This window comes from Muntiacus reevesi, chromosome 6, assembly GCF_963930625.1.
Source record: "Muntiacus reevesi chromosome 6, mMunRee1.1, whole genome shotgun sequence".
Classification (NCBI taxonomy): Eukaryota; Metazoa; Chordata; class Mammalia; order Artiodactyla; family Cervidae; genus Muntiacus; species Muntiacus reevesi.
In genome coordinates, this window is record NC_089254.1 from 60693308 (window position 1) to 60717400 (window position 24093).

A 24093-nucleotide genomic window follows, 5' to 3' on the forward strand; every position below is an offset into this window, starting at 1 on the left:
ATATTTTTACACATAGGCTAAAAGGCACTATGAACCATCAGATGTTTCTGCATGAGCCAGCTCTCTCCATCTCCTTGCCTGTTTTTTTCTGTCCAATAAAACTGGATTTTCACCACAACTTTATCATTAGCAGTTACATGTCTCTGAGAGACATTTTTGTCTGAGATGTACCTTTATTTGTGAAACAAGAACAGTAAGTACTTAGATCTCTCTTATGAGGTTTAAAATGACAACTCTATCTAAAAAGTGCCAGCTATAGAATATTTGACATATAGGCATTTGATAAATGGCACCATTATGATTATTATTGTTCTTTGAAGAATGATCATTCAGGAAGCCTTTCAAAATGGTGTATTTGTCCAATATCCAGCACTCCTATACACTGGTCATCTGGTCCAGTATAAAAAAAAAAAATTCACTGATATATATTTTTTTGGGTTACCCTTCAAGAAACTGTGTACAGGAATGACATTAGCAATCCACCAATTTTCTGATATTAAAATCTTTTATAATCATTTCTTTTCTAGGAGACTATTCTTGACCTATGTGTAAAATTACTATCTTGGAAGAAATACCCTGATCCTTCAGATCCTATTAGTAAGGCTCATATTATTAAATTATTTTTTAAAATATTTATCTATTTATCTGTGCTGGGTCTTAGTTGTGGCCTGTGGAATCTAGTTCGCAGACTAGGGATCAAACCCATACCCCCTGCAGTGGAAGCACAGAGTCTTAACCACTGGACGGCCAGGGAAGTCCCTCTCCTCATTCCAATAATGCTTTATTCTCAAATAAAAAGCTGCCATGAGTGTTTGATATTAACAGGTTATTCGGTCTCTTACCAGCTTGCTTAGAACACAGACACTTTTTTGAACAGTCTCCCTGGTGATATCTGCTTGCCGTACTTTCAATGCCTATTACAAACAAATAGTCACTATTAGAAATTTTTCAAGGAAATATTTTAAAAAATCATTATGTTTCAATATAAGATAGCAATCAGAAAAAAAAATACTTGCACTTAATAAATTTAAAAGTACTTACTGAGAATCTCAGAAGATATTTACTGAATGAATAAATGTCAACCAGAGCACTCTGTGTTAGACTCTGGCAGGCAATGGGAATTTAACAGCGAGAGACCATCTCTGCTCTCAAGGAATTTACAGTCTGCTGGAGAATACTTTATGCTTAAATTGCCACAACCATAATGCAAACCAGTCATCCTTGGTTCCAGTTTTAAAATGGATACCCCTTTCAGAGACTTTTGTTTCTGGTGAGAAGGGGACAGTTTAAGAGCTTGTTTCTGCAGAGATGGAAGAATCGTCAGCAGTTTTTTTATGCTGGTTATTCTCCACTGTTCAGTCTGTCCTGGTACACCTGTATCGTACTGTAGTCCAGTTCTGAGCCATAACTCAGGTCTTGGTGATTTTGAGGATGACTGCATAAGATATCTGCAGTTCTCTGCTAGGAAACAAGACTTGATCAACCCCAGGAAAGGCTGTGAGGGCAGTAAGAGCGACTCTTCCCCTTCTCGTGTACTGCCTGACATCTCCTTGGATCTGTGTCTTCAACTGCCTAAGAACTGATGATCTGTTAAATTACAATGAGAGTAGAGTCTTTCTTCAATCTGCTTCTACCTCTTTACCTTTATTGGATTCATCCATTAGGTCTCACCTTTGTTTAAAGGGAATGAAAGGCTTTCTCCTAGGCTCTAGGACCTCTGATATCTGGTTTATCTGTCTAGTAATCAGATAAGGAGAGAACAACTTGGAGAAGTGGGCAACTCTGATAGACTAAAGTAGGTCAGACTCAGGAGATAAGGGAGACAGGCAGTGTGGAGTACCACTTTAAGGATATCTAGGCAGATCATGAGAACTGCTGTTAATAACAACAGCACTGGAGAAAAAATTTTACTAGTGATTATACAACTTGCTGGAGAAGGGAATGGCTACCCATCCTAGTATTCTTGCTGGGAGAATTCCATGGACAGAGGAGCCTGGCAGCTACAGTCCGTGGGGTTGTAAAGAGTCGGATACAACTGATTGACTAACAGACACAATGTACAGGGGTAAAAGGTGGTGAAAGGAACAGATTTCCAAGAAAAGGCAGCAGCTCAATTCATTTCATCTAGTAATATCAATGTGCAAGGGTAACAGTATGTGAAGAAGTCAAATACAAACTCTCAGATTTCTTTATCTCTAAATTCAGTTATACATTGAAGGGCTTCCCAGGTAGCTCAGCTGGTAAAGAATCTGTCTGCAATGCAGGAGACCCTGGTTCGATTCCCAGGTCAGGAAGTTCCCCTGGAGAAGGGATAGGCTACCCACTCCAAGAGTCTTGGGCTTTCCTGGTAGCTCAGATCGTAAAGAATTCACCTGCAATGTGGGAGACCAGGGTTCGATCCCTGGGTTGGGAAGATCCCCTGGAGGAAGGTATGGCAACCCACTCCAGTATTCTTGCCTGGAGAATCCTCATGGACAGAGGAGCCTGGCTGCCTACGTCCATGGGGTTGCAAAGAGTCAGACACGACTGAGCAATTAAGCACAGCACGGCATTCACCTGAACCACAAATATTTACAATGTGTGTCCTCTGTTCTAGGCCCTGTGGTGAAGGGTTATTTCATGTAGTTAACTAGCTTGTTTATGCTGGAATTTACTTATTACTTTCAAATGGTTCAGGGAAACACACACACACAAAGCAAATGTGGTAGAATATTAATGACAGCCGAATGTAGATGGTTGGGTATACAGGAATTTATTGTACCATTCTTTTAATTTATCTGTGTTTGAAACATTCATTATAAAAATTAAAAGAAAAATTTTTATGACTAAGTTAATTACCCACCTGAGGAAGCTTTTAAAACTTTGTGATTGCCTAGGATCAATTATCAGAGATTCTAATTCAGTCTGTAGAAGGAAAGGCCCAGCAATTATGCTTATAATTAAGAAGTCTCCAGGTAGTTTTGGTTAAAAACCATTGTTTCCGAGCAGTGGTTCATCGTCTGGCCTACATATGAGAATCACCTGGGGAGCTTTTAATACTCCTGATGCCAGAACATTAACTCAGAATCTCTGGAGTGGGGAATCAGTCATCCCTACTTATCTAAAACTCTCCAGGTGATTACAATGTGCAGCTGAGAACTACTTCAAGCTTCCCAAGTGGTATGAGAAGTAAAGAATCTGCCTGCCAATGCAGGAGACCTGGGTTTGACCCCTGGGTTAGGAAGATGCCTTGGAGAAGGAAATGGCAACCCACTCCAGTATTCTTTTTTTTTAATTAATTTATTTAATTGGAGGCTAATGACTTTACGATATTGTCCCACTCCAGTGTTCTTGCCTGGAGAATTCCGTGGACAGAGGAGCCTGGGGGGCTACAGTCTGTGCAGTCACCAAGAGTCAGACACGACTGACACATACCAGTACCACTACTTCAGAGTATTAATGATTGCATCAAAGGAAAGCCATCTACTCAGAAAGCGTATCCCCATTGCAAAAAGAATGTGGTGCTCAGAAACAAAGCAGGAAAGGGGAAGCTACCATCTTGGTTTATTTGAATTTGTTAATCAGAGCTATAATACTAAGTTAGGCATTAGGAGGGCAGGTAAGTTTAAGAATGATCAAAATCTTAATTATAGGTAATTAAGATAACTTGTGAGTAGTTTGCAGCTACTGTCAGTACTTTCCACTACTTCTAGAAAGCTTCTAAAAAAAAAAAAAACACTCATTACCATTCCTTTTTTTTAGTTTTCTTTTTTTTTCATTTATTTTTATTAGTTGGAGGCTAATTACTTCACAATATTGTAGTGGTTTTTGCCATACATTGACATGAATCAGCCATGGATTTACATGTGTTCCCCATCCTGATCCCCCCTCCCGCCTCCCTCTCCATCCCATCCCTCTGGGTCTTCCCAGTGCACCAGCCCTGAGTACTTGTCTATGCATCCAACCTGGACTGGTGATTTGTTTCACCCTTGATAGTATACTTGTTTCAATGCTATTTTCTCAGAACATCCCACCCTCGCCTTTTCCCACAGACTCTAAAAGTCTGTTCTGTATTTTTTTTAGTTTTCATACCAAACATTAGAAACAGAAAACTCAAGGATACCATGAAATTGAAATACAGTATTCTGAAGATAAATAGATAATTTAGGTATCACTATCTAAAAACAATGTACCAAACATTATGATACAAATATAGTCACTAATCTCAACTTAGAGAAACATTCATGTGAATTAACTGGTACAGTAGAGAAAACGGCTACAACAGTTTATAAAAATTTAAAACAATATTACAGGTACCACATGAAAAATAAAGACTTATGTATTTCCCCAAATTCTACATCTTAAGTGGCCAGTACAAAGAGTTTTCAAGTGTTTTTTTGGTTTTCATTTTAACTGTCTTACCTTGGCTTCAATTTGTCGATAGCAAGAGATACCATATATAGTGGCTCCATTTCCATTTCTGGGTGGCAAGTGAAAAAACACAGTATCTAAGAGATATACAGAAAAATGTAAATACCAAAGTAGATTACTTGTATTTAATAATCAACTCTGACATTAGTATAGTGCAGTCATTGAAACAAAAATGATGAAGTAACAGGAACCCATGTCAGATTTATTTCTAGCATCAAACCACTGGTTTCTTAGAATTCCTCTCACTGCCTTTCAGTGTATACTCATCACTCAAAAAGCTCTAGAGGCTGAATTGTAACAGGATGAGTTGAGACTACAGTTGCCTTTCTCAGAAAATACTTTATTATACAGGATTATCCCAGATTAAAAGAAAGTAAAGAATCACACAAACCAAAGGCAACACAGAAATTTTGAACAGATCCAGGAAATTCTTAGGACAATTGAGGAAATCTGAATGTAGGCTGGATATAAGGTGGTATTATGGAATTACTGTTAAATCTCTTAGCTGTGGTAAAGGTCAAAATCCAAAGTCATCCCAGGAATGATCTTATTTTTAGAAAATGCAGGCTGAAGTATTTACAGATAAAGCATCATGATGTTTACAACTGACTTTCAAATAGTATAAGCAAAACCGTTAAAGTGTTAGTTGCTCAGTCGTGTCTGACTCTTCGCAACCCCATGGACTGTAGCCTGCTAGGCTTCTCTGTCCATGGGATTCTCCAGGCAAGAATACTGGAGTGGGTAGCCATTCCCCTCTCCAGGGGATCTTCCTGACCCAGGGATTGAACCTGGGTCTGCAGCATTGCCAGCCGATTCTTTACCGTCTGAGCCACCAGGGAAGTATAATAGAGGCAAAACCGTAGACATATATAAAGAAAATCTGTCGAATATTTACTATTCTTCCAACTTTTCTGTATGTTTAAAACCTCTCATACTAAAAATATTTTTACAAAAAGATTTGTGAATTGGCTACACTCCAATACAAAATAGAAAGTTAAAAAGGTTTGTGAGGTTAAAAATATAGCATTTAAATTTTATGTTAAACTGCACAGTAGGATTTGCCTTATTTCATACAAAAATTAATAAATTTTAGAAAAACAAGCAACCAATCCAAATTTAATCTGGTGTCTTGGAAGAGCCTATAAAACCATGATAAAGCATATTTCTTCATTAAGCCATTCAAAGCACTCATGTATAGGGTGATAGGAGATTCCATACTAACTTCACAGCATTGCTTTCTTTGAAGGTGTTAACACGCTCCCCACACATGAAAACTTTTAAGCAGACTGTGACGGCAATGCTTCAGGAAAGGAGAAACAATTCCGGCTGTTTTCAGGTGGGCACTGGAAGATGAAGCTAGTCAACTTGTAGCTAGAGCTTCAGTCAGCCTGCAGCTGGTGCAGGTAACCTTCCTGAGTTTGTCTCTGAGAGGAGTCTGAGGTTTAAATATAGAAAGTGCTACCAACAGCAGATGTCCTAATATGGCTAATCACTTACCTTGGCCAGAGCTCTTGGCCAAAGAGTGGCCAAATTCACCAACCATTACCAATATAAGCCTGGTACTCCTCTGCAGATCCTCTAGTATAAATAACTAACTAGTCATCTTCAAATAAGCATTTAAATATTTTATCAACAACCATTAGGCCAAATGTCTTTCATTACCAAAGTACTCAGACTCTAAGATGTCTGAGCAAATTTGAAAAAAAAACAAAAGGCACCTATTGATTGCTCCACTGTGAGTTTACCTACCTTCTTGGTAGTTGTGTGCGCCATCTGGTAAGGCAAGGAAGGGCAAATATTTCCATTCTTCAGGTAAGGTGTGACTATCATGTCCATCTCCTGGAATCAGGGGCGGGTAAGAGAACTCGACCTAAAATGGTAAGGAATGTTAGCTAACAGGGTGAAGATCAAAGGGAAAGTTATACCTCGACAGGCAAAAATGCTTTCAAACTCTCAATGACAGAAGTAAGGATAAGCCACGCTTGTTGATGCCATCTGACAATATCAACAAAACTACGGGTATAGAAGAAGAAAAAGGAAAAAGGAGGAAAAGAGGAAGAAAAAAAAAAAGTAAGCCTTTCCCCTTTTTTGATTTAAAGGAATTTAATTTTGACGTGTGTAAGGGTAGGGTGCAGTGGTGGTGGTGACTGAATTGGAGATGTACGTTTGGGAGTTGTTAGCATATAGATGGTAAATGACAACAGGGAGTGCTGAGAAAAACCAATACCCTCCTGACTGAGGAGGAGAGATCCAACAAAGGAGCCTGAGAAGCCGAGCCAAGATATAGCTTAGCTTCCCATCAGTTGACTCCCTTGCTCCCAACACTGGAGCTTATGGTTTCAGTGGGCTTATGGTTTTAGTGGGTAAGTGGGCATGAACTACCACTGTAGGTTATTTTTTGCCCCAAGATTGAGAACTGATCAATGAAGTCTCTCTAATACTGTGTCTTAGAGAAATAACAAAGTTTTTAGCATAAGCCGCCAGTTTCTGGCATTCTCCAGGTTTACCAGCAATTTTCCCTCTGCTTCTTTGTCTTTTGTTTATCTCAATGAGAGCTGACAAAATTCAGTGCTGAAGACCTGGACTGTATCACACTGACTTACATTTAATTTTCTTTCAAAGTATACTTAAAAGGGATTTGCATTGCATCAGTAATAAATACACTAAAGTTGGAGCAACATAGGAATGAGAATCACTTTTAGATCTCATCTTTAATGTGGAAGGACACGATGGCTGATTTTCCTACATTTAAGGTAATCAAGGTGCCACTAGTCATGAGAGCTGATTATAAAAGGGCTTTAAAAATGATTATTTTTAACAGGTAATCTAGTGCCATACTGAAATGTTTAAATTTCCCTGCCCCCCACCTCCAGAAGCAATCAACATTTCAGTTTCAAAGGATTTCTCAAAGGTTTGGATTGTGGAATCAAACTTTCTCTCCAAGATCAGTTATTTAATATCAGTTAACTGGAGGCAAAATAATCTCAAGCTACATTCACATCTCTGTGTCTTCTCTATCATATCAGTTTTATACTGGCAATTCTTCAAAGTGTAAGGGAAGGCAAAATGTGCCATAAAGAGAAGGATGTAAGTTCAAAGCTGAAGCTATGAATCTGGTAGTTGCTTACAAAGTTAAAAAAGAAAAAAAATTAACAACTCGGAATCCTTGGTTTAACAGGAAAAACAACAACCCCCCCCACAAAACACCAAGGAAATAAATTATTGTATTTTATGTAAACACTAAAGTCCAATATATAACACTTAACATAAGAAGACTTGGTAATTATTACAAAATAATTTCATTTGAAAAACCACTAATTTTAATGTATAGTATTTACTTAAAAAACATTTAGTATGGAATAGACATGCTTTTATATAAATATAAACATTATGGATTCAAATTATCACAAGTAAATCAAGAAGTATGTTGCTCTTTATGATCCAAAAAGTTTTTGCCAACTAAAAATTATTACTTGAAACCTGTCTCTACAAGGATTAGACCACTAACCACCGCAGTCACGGACCTTCAACATACTCTGAACGGAATTTAGGGCAGAGATCAGGAATGAGGCACTCTGTGCTCTCAGAAAAACTGGCAGAGCAGGATGTCAAATATTTTCAGAATATTTATAAGCCTAAATTCTTACATCTTCTTATATCTAGAAAAGCACTAAAATCATTGACAAGGATATCTGCTCCTTGTGACTAGCAGTAACCCTTTGCCAAATGTGTGCCTAACTCCATGTATCCCCCCTTCACCAAAATCACACAGTATTGATATATATACTGACCTCCCCTGCTACCTCTTCAGAGTAGCTCCTCAGAGGTTTCTGAGAGGCTGTCTCCAGGGCTACAGTCCTCATTTTGCCCCCAAATAAAATTTAACTCACAACTCTTATGTTGTGCCTTTTTTTTTTTCATTCGACAAGTTTAATCGTGACAATTCCAAAAGAAAGGAGTACAACAGTGCTCAATCTCTTATTTAAACATAGGAAAGGAATTTCAAAATTTTTACTCATTATTGAAAAACATGAAAAAAATTACTCACACTTTGTGTTGACAAGAGTATGGGGTTTGGCTGTGCAACTATAAATTGGTACAGCAGTTTGGGTGGCTATTTGGCAGAATTATCAAATCAATAATACATTTACTCTGACTTAAGTTCTATTTTAGAAATTTATTCCAGGAATACACACAGATATTCACATGGAGAAGTACAAAAATGTTCACAGTGGTATGACTTACTGTAGCATAAAAATTGGAAACCTAAATATTCATCAGTTCTCTCATGATGTTAAAAAGAATGGTAGATTTATATATATAGATAAAGCAAGACAGGTATGATATACTGTAAAGAACATAAAATAAAAGCCCTCCAGACATGTCCATCTCCTAATTCTCAGAATCTGTCCTTTCTTTACAATGCAAAAGGGATGTTCCAGATAAGATTATCTCCAGATGGGGATTATCCAGGCGGTCCCAATGTAATCACAAGGGTCCTTATGAGAGGCAGAAGAGACAGAGTCAGACACAGTGAAGATGATATGCTTCAAGATGCTTTGAAGATGGAGGAAGGCACTTGAGCCTTCAGAAGTCACTTGAACGAAGGAAAGCAGGTGACCTCTAGAAGCTGGAAAATGCAAGGAAACGAATTCTCCCCCAGATTATCCTGAAGCAACGCAGAGCTGCCAACACCTTGATTTTAGCCTTAGTGAAACCCATTTCAGATTTCTGACCTCCAGAACTCTTAATAAATTTGTGCTGTTTTAAGTGCGTGGCTTGTGGTAACAGTAATAGAAAATTAATACATACTATTAAATTTAATGAGGAAGCAGAGTATCAGTAAATATAGTATAATCCTACTTCTATTGTAATTCCATTTATGCAAACAGTTACATAGCACATCTTTGTAAATGAATTAAAAAACATCCCTGAAAAAAATCTTTAATATAAAGAGGTTTTATCTCTGGAGAGGTGAGGAAGGTTGGAGATAAAGGAATATCCTGTTTTTTTTTTCTCTCATCGTTTTTTAAAATTTCCAAGTTATAGAAAATTTGAACAATCTTATAACTTTCATTTGTATTCACAAACTGCTTATTTTTGTCCACATGTGCTTTATTTGTGCTGCATGTGTATACAGATACATTTTCTAAACCACTTGACAGTAAGTTGAAAATATTATCATTTACTTTTTTATTTTTAAATGATTGCTTTTAGAATGAAAAAAAAGCAAAAGATAACCATAAGCAGTTCCTAATTTCTGAAGGAAATCTTATCTCTATCCTATCTTTTTGGAAGCAAAGGGAGGTGAAAAGATCTATTTTTCTGATGATTTAGTTAACAAGTTACCAATGGCCAGAGTCTAATTAATATCTGATGTTATGTTATGTTCATTATATTCTCCTGATTCTACTGAAGGAAGATGTGCTTTGAGTGACTCTAGTTGGAATATAAAATATAGTCAACTCATAAAATTGATTTAAGTGTAAATGTGCTTGAAGAATTCCATGAGTAGAATAAGGCAGCTTTAGAATGACTTGCACCCAAAATATTTATAACAATGCTTCTTTGGAAACATGTATTCAGAATTTCAAACAGCCAACTTTTGTGATACAACTTTTTACAAATTGAACATTGTCTATATTGTGTTGGCAACTTTCTAGAATTCTACTGGTTTACCTGCCATCAACAAATCCTTGCATTTGGAGACTACTAAACTTGCAAATCAAGTTTATAACACTTCCATACAAATTTCTTTGTGTCTACACATATACAACAATTTCAATATAGTTTTGCTTCATTATTTAGTCAACTCTCTACTGTTGAATATGTTTTATAGCTTTTTTTAAACATTATTATTAGCTATACAGGACACTTAAATGTGATGTAATAAAAAAATATATTTGACCTATATCCCTGGTCCTGACCCTAAGCTCCTACAACCCTTTGGAATGTCCCAAGTGACAGAAACATCTTTTGTTATTCATAAGATGATGCTTGCAACCACACCAATGTCTGAAGGCAGGAGGAAAAGGGGAGCAAAGAGAACAAGATGGTTGGATGGTATCACTGACCCAATGGACATGAGTTTGAACAAGTTCTGGGAGATGATGAGGGACAGAGTGGCCTGGCGTGCTGCAGTTCATGGGGTTGCAAAGAGTCAGATATGGCTGAGCAACTGAACAACAACAAGCTAATGAGGTGACTCCCAGTTCAGTTCAGTCGCTCAGTCGTGTCCGACTCTTTGTGACCCCAGGAATCACAGCATGCCAGGCCTTCTTGTCCATCACCAACTCCCGGAGTTTACTCAAACTCATGTCCATTGAGTCAGTGATGCCATCCAGCCATCTCATCCTCTGTCATCCCCTTCTCCTCCTGCCCCCAATCCCTCCCAGCATCAGGGTCTTTTCCAATGAGTCAACTTGTCGCATGAGTTATTCCATACTTCGCCAAAGTATTGGAGTTTCAGCTTCAGCATCAGTCCTTCCAATGAACACCCAGGACTGATCTCCTTTAGGATGGACTGGTTGGATCTCGTTGCAGTCCAAGGGACGCTCAAGAGTCTTCTCCAACACCACAGTTCAAAAACATCAATTTTTCGGCGCTCAGCTTTCTTCACAGTCCAACTCTCACAACCATACATGACCACTGGAAAAACCATAGCCTTGACTAGACGGACCTTTGTTGGCAAAGTAATACCTCTGCTTTTTAATATGCTATCTAGGTTGGTCATAACTTTCCTTCCAAGGAGTAAGCATCTTTTAATTTCATGGCTGCAGTCACCATCTGCAGTTTTTTGGAGCTCCCAAAAATAAAGTCTGACACTGTTTCCACAGTTTCCCCATCTATTTCCCATGAAGTGATGGGACCAGATGCCATGATCTTAGTTTTCTGAATGTTGAGCTTTAAGCCCACTTATTCACTCTCCTCTTTCACTTTCATCAAGAGGTTTTTTAGTTCCTCCTCACTTTCTGCCATATGGGTGGTGTCATCTGCATTTCTGAGGTTATTGATATTTCTCCCGGCAATCTTGATTCCAGCTTGTGCTTCTTCCAGCCCAGCGTTTCTCATGATGTACTCTGCATATAAGTTAAATAAGCAGGGTGACAATATACAGCCTTGACGAACTCCTTTTCCTATTTGGAACCAGTCTGTTGTTCCATGCCCAGTTCTAACTGTTGCTTCCTGATCTACATACAGGTTTCTCAAGAGGCAGGTCAGGCAGTCTGGTATTCCCATCTCTTTCAGAATTTTCCACAGTTTGTTGTGATCCACACAGTCAAAGACTTTGGCATAGTCAATAAAGCAGAAATTGATGTTTTTCTGGAACTCTGTTGCTTTTTTGATGATCCAGCGGATGTTGGCCATTTGATCTCTGGTTCCTCTGCTGTTTCTAAAACCAGCTTGAACATCTGGAAGTTCACGGTTCACATATTGCTGAAGCCTGGCTTGGAGAATTTTGAGCATTACTTTACTAGTGTGTGAGATGAGTGCAATTGTGTGGTGGTTTGAGCATTCTTTGGCATTGCCTTTCTTAGGGATTGGAATGAAAACTGACCTTTTCCAGTCCTATGGCCACTGCTGAGTTTTCCAAGTTTGCTGGTATACTGAGTGCAGCACTTTCACAGCACCATCTTTCAGGATTTGAAACAGCTCAACTGAATTCCATCACCTCCACTAGCTTTGTTCGTAGTGATGCTTTCTAAGGCCCATGAACAGTATGAGGTGACTCTAGGTGGGGCTAAAATGACTCTGGAATGGGGCCTGGTCACCAGAATGAGGAAGCCTTGATTTGAAGCTAGGAACTTTCAGCTCCACCTCTCAACCTCGGGGAGGGGACAGGGAGTGGAGACTGAGTTCAATCACCAATGTCTAATGATTTAATCCATCATGCCTATGTAATGAAACCTCCATAAAATCCCCAAACAATCGGGTTCAGGAAGCTTCTCAGCTGATGAAGACACTGAGGTGCTGGGAGGATGCTGTTCCCAGAGAGGGCTTGCAAGCTCCATGTCTCAGCTCACATACTTTATCCTATGCATCTCTCCCATTGGGCTATGCCAGAGAGGTATCCTTAAATAAATCAGTAAAAGTAAGCAGTGTTTTCCTGAGTTTTGTGAGTTGCTCTAGGAAATCTCAGAATCTAAATGGGGAATATGGGAACCCCTGAATTTGTAGCAAAGTTGGACAGAAATGCAGGTAGCCTGGGGACCTGGGACTGGTGTCTAAAGAAAGGGCATCTTGTGGGGCTGAGCCCCTAAACCTGTGGAGTAGGAGGGTAACCCTGGGTAGCTAGTATAGAATAGGACTCAGTTGTTAGATACCCAGTTGGTATGTGGGGAAAAACAAAACAACAGTGAATCTGTTATTTGCACTTAATGGGATTTATAAATCCTAAGGTGTAAATTCTACATATTTTGAGTGCTGACTCAATATGCTGTATGCTCCCATTTGATATATCCAAAATAATCCACACAGACATACAATTCATGGCACAAAGGCTTAAGAGGAATTCTCTTGGTGATTACCTGAGACTCTTACATAATACTCTGTTAAATCAAAACACAATTTAAACAATAAAGCCAATAAAGCTAAGCAGAAAGTAAAGGCAGGTATATAGGCAGTCTCACTGTATAGTCTACGGGGACCCACAGCAATGGCAGTCTACTTGCAGGGCTCTCCCCTGCAGCTGTGCTGTAGAGGGTTTGAACACGGTAATGGCAGTCCTGAGTATATGTGAAAATCACTGACAAAAAACAAATACATCTTCAGAGACTAAGAAATATTCAGAATGACTGTCATCCAGTAAGAGTACTACTATACACTGAAAGTTCACAGCCCAAAATCTAAGTTAAATTTGGGGATCAAACATGGTACCTGGTAAGGTATTAGCACAGACAATGTGTAACAAATGTATCAATTGCTCCTCTAAAAAGATAATATTAAATATTAAATCAATATATAAATATATAATATTAATATATACCCCAAAGGATAACATTAAATATTAAATCACACACATTTCAAGTATCTTTTTATGTCAACAAATACTCATATGGCAAAATCTATTTTGGTCTCAATTAGCAATAAAATTTTCACACTTAAATAACTACAAAAGATAAGAGGAGGGAAAAAGAAGACAAAGGATGATTACTAACAAGTGAAAACTGAATTGTTGTTTAGTCCCTAAAGTCAGAACCGGACACGGAATAACGCACTGGTTCAAAACTGGGAAAGGAGTACATCAAGGCTATATTATTACCCTGCTTATTTAACTTAGATGCAGACTACATCATGCGAAATGTCAGGCTGGATGAAGCACACGCTGGAATCAAGATTGCCAAGAAAAATATCAATAACCTCAGATATGTAGATGACACTACCCTAACAGCAGAAAGCAAAGAGGAATTAAAGAGCCTCCTGGTGAAGGTGAAAGACGAGACTGAAAAAGCTGGCTTAAAACTCAACATTAAAAAAACTAAGATCATGCATTCAGTCCTGGCAAATACACAAGGAAACAATGGTAACAGTGACAGACTTTATTTTCTTGGGCTCCAAAATCACTGCAGATGGTGACTGCATTCATGAAATTAAAAGACGGTTTCTCCTTGGAAGAAAAGCTATGACAAACCTAGACAGCATATTAAAAAGCAGAGAAATTACTTTGCTGACATAGGTCTGTATAGTCAAAGCTGTGGTTTTTCAAGTACTTAAGCACGGATGACAGAGATGGACAATAAGAAAGGCTGAGCGCTGAAGAACTGGTATCTTCGAACTGTGGTGTTGGAGAAGACTCTTGAGAGTCCCTTGGACTGCAAGGAGATCAAACCAATCAATCCTAAAAGAAATCAACCCTGAATATTCGTCAGCAGGACTAATGCTGAAGCTTCAATATTCTGGCCACCTGATGTGAGGAGCTGACTCATTAGAAAAGACCCTGATGCTGGGAAAGACTGAAGGCAAGAGGAGAAGGGGATGACAGAGGATAAGATGGTTGGATGGCATCACTGACTGGATAGACATGAATTTGACAAGCTCTGGGAGATGGTGAAGGATAGGGAAGCCTGGCGTGCTGCAGTCCATGGAGCCACAGAGTCGGACACGACTGATTGACTGAACAAGTTACTAAGTTATATCCAACTCTTTTGCAAGCCCATGGACTATATCCAGGTTCCTCTGTCCATGGGGTTTCTCTGGCAAGAATACTGGAGTGGGTTGCCATTTCTTTCTCCAGGGGATCTTCCTGACCCAGGGGTCAAACCCACATCTCCTGCATTGGCAGGTAGATTCTTTTACTACTGAACCACCAGGGAAGTCCAAAAGCTGACTAACAGTTTTCTAACCACAAGGAATAAAAAGACAATTTTTCATGAACTACATAAAAAACAGTGACATATGTTTACGCTCCAGGAATAATAAAAATTACCACCCTTTCCAATAGTTTTCAAGTCAAATTGGGGTCCTCTAGTCAGAATCCATTTACTTTGTCTTCAGAAGCAAAAGGCTGAAAAAACACCAACAAAAAACTACAAAACCAGAACAATAACATAGTGTCCTGATGTGAACTTTGAGTACTTCAAAAATACCCTTGTTCGCTATCTAACAATGCAACATCCACTCCACTGTCCAAGACCCATTGAAGCCACGATGCCAAACAGCACACCAACTAAACACATCCTTGGACTCCACCGATAAGGATACAGGCTTACTGAGGGAGGGAGAGGACTTCATGAGATTCTGGACCAGCAGCTCCATTTCTCTGCTTCCTTTCTAAGCATCTCAGGGATTTGTTTTCCTAACAGTCAAAACACTGTAGGCACCAAGGCTCTGTCAGAATGATTTTCACTTTAAATGAAATGCGGGACATAGAAAACAGGTCTTCTCTAAGTTATACTTTCCCTTGCAAATTTCTGGAAGATTCGATGCTAGAAAAGAACTGGCACTCTTCCTCATTATTCTCTAACAAAGTTGGCAGAGCTGAAATTACAAAGGGATATAAAGAATTCCATATACAAAGCCCCTGGAGAAGGAAATGGCAAGTCACTCCCGTACTGTTGCCTGGGAAATCTCCTGGACAGAGGAACCTGGCAGGCTACAGTCCACGGGGTCGCAAAGAGTCAGACACGACTTAGTAACTAAACAACAACAATGGAAGATAGGAAGAGAAATTATTTAAAAAAATATCTGGTGCAATGTCAAAGACAGATCTTCTGGATAAGATGATATAAATGGACCATTAATCTCTAGGCTATTGTGAATATATACTAAGATGACAAAAAATATTTTCTTACAGGGAAAAAATTAGAAAATTTCTTAAGAAATGATTAGATCAATTTATTTTAATAAGCTCTATCCTAGCAATCTGTTATACATTTATTTAACATTTCAATACTGAACTTCTACATGGCAAAAAAAGATTTCAATTTCTGGGTGTGCATCATACCCACCAAAGAGAATCTAACAAAAGACTAATATCATCTGTGAAGGCTACGGGAGCAGGAACAGGCTTCATTAACAGCTCTGCAGTGACTCCCTTAACACATAGCTAGCAAACCTTGTGACAACAAGTTGGATAAAGAAAATACAAGCAGAGGGCTGTTTTCAAATCTAACTGAACACCCAAACAGCTTACCCTGAAGTTGGACTTCTGACGATTTAATTACCTAGAAGACTGCCGACCAGGAACAAGTGAGAAAAGCATCTAGCAGCTTAACTAGCTATCATGAACCCCTGGATAAAGAGAATTCTTTAGGTCTTCTTTCAAAATTCAAGACTAAGTCACTGTATTTCATACACATTTAATAGATATGCCCTTCCAGTCCACACAAGAAAAGCAGCAACATATGAGAAAGAAGGGAGGTAAGCTGAAAACGACAGTGTTATGTTTCTGGTCACATTTCTGGTCGACACTGAGAAGTAACTGCTAACTGCTCCATCATCTCCCTCTCTCTGACTGGTTATCAAAAGCCCCGCTGAGTCAGAGGCATGTGCGAATCACTCTATGTTAAAATAAACCCAGAATGCCATAGTACAATGGGTGACATTTGTGATGAAGACAGAATCACCCAGAGAAATTTAAATTGTGTTCAGGATATTCTGCTTCAAAGTCTATTTTAACAAGCTCTCCATTAAAAAAAAAAAAAAATGCTTAAAATAGTCTCCACACTTAGAAAAATGGTGCAATGTCACAATGATGTTCTTTGCTGCACTATTTAAAATAGCAAAACACTGGAATGCCACCTAAGTGTCTAAAAAGGAGACCAGTTAAATAAAGATTTCAATAAAATACCACTTAGCTATTTTAAGATGCTAAAATTCAATACTTCTCAAAATGGAAGATATTAATGGTATAAAGTTACATTAAAAGGCAGGTCAAAAAAGCTTGTTTATAGTTTAATACATTTCTGGAAAAAGCTATGTATATTCATTAAAAAATGGAGAAATGGAGGAATATTTATCAAGGCAGACTTGTCTAGGATAAAGGATTTTAAGTGCCAGTTTTCCTTTATCTCTATATTCTCACTTTTCTACCACAATGAACACATATTACTTCTGAAAAGAAATGTCATTTCTTAAAACAGCTGAAACACTACTTTAAAAAGTGTCCCAAAAATCAACTTAAATAACAGCCTCTAAAAATACCCTAGGACGAAAACTGAGTTTTTAATCTGACGGCATCTTAACCAAAGAATATAATAGGACCAGTCTTTTTAAAAATTATTAGGTAGATAGGTCTTCATCTTCCTCTTATAGTGCCCATCCCTGCAGTTTCCCCATATCTAGCAAAAGCTGTGCTCGGCAAAGGATCTGCAATCACACTAGTAACAAGGAGAAGACTACTTAGGTACTTTGGTTACTTAGGTAACTTGTGGGTTACTCGGGATCAAAGACTTAAGGTAAAGAAAGAAATTTATATATACTCTTAGCTCTCAGGCACTGTCTAGCCACCTGCGGAGAATCTTAAGACAAAAGAATCTTCCTGATTTCTTGAAGGTTGACCCCCTGCCCCCCATCCTGCTTAGCTGTGATGCCAAGGCCTAAAAAAAATCTATTCCACTGCTGCTGCTGCGGCTAAGCTGCTTCAGTCGTGTCCGACTCTGTGCGACCCCATGGATGGCAGCCCACCAGGCTGCCCCATCCCTGGGATTCTCCAGGCAAGAGCACTGGAGTGGGTACTGAGTGTTAATGTTGCAGCCCTGCAAACTGAGAAAGTTTCATCATTTCAGCAAAGAAAAAGCATGGCTAAAATCAGGGAGAAACCTCCACCCATATATAAAAGTGCTATGGAGGGCCAGAAAACGCAATATTGTTTCAGGAGTTTTTCTGCATAGCTAAAAGATGAACAACAACAACAAAAAAAAAAACCTTTAGATTTTATTCTTCCCTAACCTCTAATTCTCACAAAATTTGTTTTTACTGTCCCAAAGACCTATTTAATTACAACAAGAATTATAAACAAGATCTCCCCAATATTTCATCATTGTTTCCGCAGGATTCCATCAACAGCAGGTGCCTAAACTGTGTATTTGTCAGCCAGTCTTCTGTCCCCAAAACCTGATGGGTCAGGGCTTGACACTATAACCCTAACATAAACCAAATGTCCCTCCCAATCTCCTCAACCCACACTTGAATTTACAATGCTACATCCTGCCACTCACAGATACTTTCCTGTGATCAGCCCACTCAATCCAACAGCAAAATACACTCTTCTCCTCACTGTATCTAGTTGCTTTATTCACTGCTGTAACTAGTGCAAACATGAGTCTAGTTCTTTCACAATTCTACCTTTGAGAGAAGTACAGTCTGGTAAAACCAGTTTATTCAAGAATTAAAACTGCTAGCTATGTATATAAAACCATGAACTCTACCAGAATAGTGGCCAAAATTAAAGCAATAATTCCAACTTTTCTTGGTTTGGTTTTTTTTTTTTTCCTTTTTTGGCTGTGCCACGCGGGATCTTAGTTCCAGGTCCAGGGATTGAACCTGTGCCCTCTGCATTAGGCACACAGAGTCTGAACACTGGGCTGTTAGGGAAGTCCCTAATTCCAATTTTCTATGATATCATTCTTGGAAAATAACTATTCCCTACTAATTTGAGTGTTTAAAAAAGTTCCACTCTAAGAAATAACCAAAAGATTTATTTGCTATACATTGATTATGTTATTTTGCCAAAGTTATGGTGAATCTGACAAATTCAGTTTATATATTTACTTCCACAAAGCAAATAAAGAACAAGCAAAGCTCTGGGACACACAATCTATAATAAGCAAATCACTACAAAGAAATCTATAAATCACCTCATGTTAATGAGTCTAACTGCAGGTGAATTTTTAAGGAAGAAGAGTTCTTTACTAAATGCTAAATTTTAAACAATTTCAGGGGAAGAGGCAGAATGAATAAATATTTCAAAACCATTTGGAATGTCATGGTAGTACCTTAGCTCACTTAAAATGTTCTAAAGGTTAAGTATATCAGACGAGATCGGGCGCGTTCAGGGTGGTATGGCCGTAGACCTAAAGTTTAAGTATATCAATAAATAAGAATGACCACGAGAAACGAACATGTATCTATAGAAGAATCCATCCCCATGAATTAACCAAATAAAAGTGAGAAAATAATCAAATGATAATGTTAACAGATGTTCATTCTACTTTAAGAGGCGTTTTTCATTTAAAATACATCTGAAGGCCTCAAAGGTGGAAAAATGTCAGAAACAAAATGAAGGAACGAACATCCACATGCCTAGTTTGAGGACCTTCAACACAAATGGCTTTTCCTCTGGCCCATGTGAACGGACCTGACTTCTTCATCACAGCACTACAGAGCCCCTTTACAGCAGAATATAGCAGAAGAGTCCACAAAGATGCAGTACATTCCTCCAGATAAAGTCACCACGTTCAACCCAGCGCAATGCCACAAGGAGGTACTTTTTTAAATGAAGGTTTAACGTCGGCTCACCTGAATCTAAATATTACAAACCACAACCCAGTATGGGAATTTTCTCTATGAATAACCTCAGTGCATTGAATGAACTGCTGCTCACCGTGACCTGCAGCATTTTCAGGAAGAGCGGTCTAACAAGGCACCCTCAAACCACCTAAAACAATCCGAAGCCAGCCACAGTTCAATGAGCCATGTACTTTTCATCCTTTACACAAGGAAGTAAAATCTTAAAAGAAGGTAGCTGATTAATCCATCCTGAGGGAAACCTTACGTAATGAAAAAGTCTGAAACACCTGATATACCAATTAACAAAGAAAAGTAGTCTCTAAAACAGTCCTTCTGCCTAGGACTTGATGCATGTAACTTCACAGAACATCAAACATATTTGGATTTTTGAGAGATTAAGAAGGCAGAGTTGGATACCTGCACCCCAATGTTCACTGCAGCACTATTTACAATAGCCAGGAGATGGCAGCAACCTGAATGTCTGTTGACAAACGAAAAGATAAAGATGTGCTGCATATATAATGGAATATTATTCACCCACAATAAAGAACTAAATAATGCCATTTGCAGCAATATGGATGGAACTAGAGATTGTCATACTGAGTGAAGTAACTCAGACCGAGAAGGACAGATATAACTAGAGATTGTCATACTGAGTGAAGTAACTCAGACTGAGAAGGACAGATATCATATGATATCACTTGTACATGGAATCTAAAAAAAAAGGTACAAATAAATGTATTTACAAAACAGAAATAGAGTTACGGATATAGAAAACAAACAGGGTTAGTAGGGGGAAAGGGAGGAAGGCTAAATTGGGAGATCAGGACTGACATATACACACTGCTATATAAAAAGATAATACAGACCTATTTATAGCACAGGGAACTCTCCTCAGCACTCTGTAATGATCTATATGGGAAAGAATCTAAAAAAATAGTGGCATTTATATGTAACTGATTCACTTGCTGTACATCAAAAACTAACACAAGGTTGTAAATCAACTACACTGCAATACAATTTTTTTTTTAAGAAAGCAGAGTTGTAGCTCTTCTAGAATCATTTGCAAAAGTGAAGAACATCGTTTAAGAACTAATATGACATATGCTTTGCCTTGTGTTCAGTCATGTCTGACTCTGTGATCCCATGGCGGTAGCCCATCAGGCTTCTTTGTCTATGGAATTTCCCGGGCAAGAATACTGGTGTGGGCTGTTATTTCCTACCAACCAGGGATTGAACCCTCATCTCTCTTGTCTTCTGCATTGGCAGGTAGATTCTTTATCACTTCGCCACCTGGAAAACCCAGTATGACTTATATTGGGATTTCTAGTACACTTTCTTGATATTTTATAAAAAACTAAGACAAAAAAGGGAGGAAAGTAGGGCAATCAAAAATTAGAAATATAGTTGAACAAACTATTTTCCCATCTTTTCCTATACTATTATACATCAACTGAACATCCTATTCCAGCTGGATGAACTTCCATAAATTTAACTAAGTTATGTCTCCAGCAAAAGTTTAATTATTTTTAACTGCATTGATCTGTCAGTTTTATCAACCAACTCAGTGTGAGAGCCTTTTCATTCATTTGCTCTGCTGTCTGAGCAGAGTGGCTATTTAGCAGCCCCTGGAATGGCACCCCACTCCAGTACTCTTGCCTGGAAAATCCCATGGATGGAGGAGCCTGGTAGGCTGCAGTCCATGGGGTCGCTAAGAGTCGGACACGACTGAGCGACTTCCCTTTCACTTTTCACTTTCATGCATTGGAGAAGGAAATGGCAACCCACTCCAGTGTTCTTGCCCAGAGTATCCCAGGGACGGAGGAGCCTGGTGGGCTGCTGTCTATGGGGTCGCACAGGGTCGGACACGACTGAAGCGACTTAGCAGCAGCAGCAGGCACCACCTGACTACCACCACAGACGGTTTTAGAAGTTTTTCAGATCATTAACTCACACAGTTTTAACTCTCTTTAGAGCCTAGAAATCATAGTGTCATTTCTCCACCCAACTTCCATTAGAGGAGCAATAGGAAAAAAAAAAAGAAACAGATTACTAGTGAGTTAAAACTTTTGTGAGAAATAGTAATAGTTCTATTACAAGTAAAAACTATAGAATATGCACTAGTTCTTTCTACTCACTGCATTTTGACTTTGACAAATTGTAAAAAATTGTTTCATTTGCAAAACCAGGTTCTTAGCTCTTCGATTTCCACCATTATATTTAAGTATACTTTTTAAAAAGCTGTTTTCAGTAAGCAATAAGAAAATAACAATGCATCTTTCACTGCATTGTGGCAGAACCCTTTGCATTCTCTTCAATTCTATCAGGACCCCAGGTAAGCAAACACTCAGCAAGTGTGTGTATTAAAAAATAATTGCTTTTGTCTCCATGAGGCATCATGCAGATTAACAAAATATTTTTGTAATATACAAGGCATGTATTTTTCCATTCTACGAAAAGCCTACAACCTAAAAGTACTACTAAAACAGATGCAGTTATAAAGACTAGGGACATCTGGGCTTCAATGTCAATGCTGACAATGAGGCTCTCCTTAACCAAACTAGGTCAGGCTCCTCTGAACTCTCTTCCCAATGAGGCTCTGACTTTGGGCTTCCAGGTGCATCTCTGCCTTGCCTACTTTTATCAAGTATCCTGTTAGGTGGTTTTAGCTAGAAACCCCCTCTTAACCCTGATGTAGTAAGTTTCCAGCCACTGGCCCCCACTTTGCTGCTTGGCTATAAATTCTCACTTTAGGGAATTCCCTGGTGGCCTAGTGGTTAGGACTTGGTGCTTTCACTGCTGGGGCCTAGGTTCCAATCCTGGTTGGAGAACTAAGATCCTGCAAGCCAAGCAGCGCGGCCAAAAAAACCAAAACACACAAAACAATCAATCGCAGGACTGAACACAAAAGTCAGAGAAAGATCATGGCATCCAGGTTGCTGCAGAGTTCTGCTTCATCTTACAAGCTGTTGTTTAGTGTTCTTTAATCCCTAAGCAGCATATATTTTTCATACGATAAATCATTTTTCCTTACTGGAAACATAAATTATATTACTCCTACCAACAAAACAGGAAGAACACATAATAATTAATCTTGACTTTAGATGACAGCAATGATTAAAAGATTTTATTCTATTCTATTCTATTCCCTACCTTTCCTTCTTTTTTGTCATTAAAAATTTCGTTTGGTTGTGAACAGGACCCACTCCTTACTTTTTCATAGATGACTCCTTCACACCACGTGGCTCAGCGGAATGAACACGCATGGTGCCAAGGCAATTCTGATTCCAGCATAACCTTGGCAAGATCAGTTACTTCCTCCAAGCTTCAGTTGTTTCACCCATCTCTGAGGTAAGCAGTGTTCATCATGCTTAGATTTTTAATACTTTAAAACTTCATCTCTTTGCTATTGTCATACAACTAGATGAAGTTTTAAAGTATTAAAAGTCTAAGGATGATGAACACTGCTTACAGGCTTCCTAGGTGGCCCAGTGGTAAAGAACTCGCCTGCCATGCAGGAGACGTGGATTCTACCCCTGGGTCGGGAAGATCCCTTGGGGAGGAAATGGCAACCCACTCCAGTTATTTTTGCCTAGAGCATCCCATGGACAGAGAAGCCTGGCGGGGCTACAGTCCACGGGTCGAAAAGAGTCAGACACAACTGAGCACAAAGGCACTACTTACATGCCATAGTACAATTATCTCAAATACTTATTTTCTTACCTCCAAATATAAGGCCACATTTAAAAAACGTATACATTCCACTGCTGTTACTTGGAATTTTCTAATACCACCCTGAACAATGTCACTTCCTCCTTGGTAACTTTCTATGTCATTTTTACTTGAGGGACAAGGAATATATTTTTAAGTGAAGCTGTCTTTAAAACACATACATATACAACTACCTTCACTCCATCACTTTTCTGTCATTATCCTCTAATGAACTGAAATTTTGCCAATCAGTCTTCTAAAATATTACATTTTCTTTGAAATGCTACATTACCTAGCGGTAGCAATCAGCATTTTTAATACTTTAAGCATTTCAATTTACTGTTCACTAGCACATTATGACATCATTGCCTTCCAGTGTCTGCACTCATTAAATAATCCTCTACCTTTGTTCCTCTGCCTTCGATACATAGATTGCAGATGTCCTATTGTTCCCGTTCACCATTTCAGTGAAGAAGCTCAAAAATGACTTAATATTTGCACGTTTCTTTGCTCGGTAAATAACACTTCCCCTCACTGCAATTGAGCTGGAGAGTCTATCTCTCACCAAAAGGCAAGATCTGGGCAAGACTAAATAGGAACTCGAAGGCCGAATGGGAAGGGGGGCGGAGTCAGTACATCAGCCTAACAGGGGTTCCAGGGCTTTCACAGATAAACAAAGGAAGTTGATTTTCCCACGGTGCCGCATGTGCTTCGACCATCCTAAGGTACTCGTGCGGAAGCCCAGAGCTCATTACCTTGAAAACGCAGCCCAAGTGCTGATTTTTTTTTTTCTAAGGGAATCCCACTAAAAGCAGACAACCAGAAAGTCAACGGAGACAGAGATGGATGAGGAAGAGAGTGGGCCGACCATCGATTCCTTCCTCTGACTCCACGGAAGAACCTAAATATCTGCTAACCCCAACATACCGACACATAGCTCCTCCGCTGTTCAAGATACAATTTTCAGGGGGAGGAGAAAACAGGGAGTGTGCGGGGTGGGCTTCAGGTAGGGTGAGGGTGAGT

The 24093-nt window shown here is 38.9% G+C and overlaps 1 protein-coding gene across 1 annotated transcript in view; it reads right to left on the reverse strand.

Annotated features, from left to right (window-relative positions):
• Positions 1 to 24093, reverse strand: part of AVL9 (AVL9 cell migration associated) — a 55552-nt gene that overhangs the window by 30979 nt on the left and 480 nt on the right. Inside the window, exons 2-4 of the mRNA XM_065938657.1 lie at positions 6160 to 6280; positions 4402 to 4487; positions 843 to 914 (exon numbers count right to left, since the gene is read on the reverse strand). Of these exons, the coding sequence (XP_065794729.1) occupies positions 843 to 914; positions 4402 to 4487; positions 6160 to 6280 (279 nt within the window). The remainder of the gene's footprint in view (positions 1 to 842; positions 915 to 4401; positions 4488 to 6159; positions 6281 to 24093) is intronic.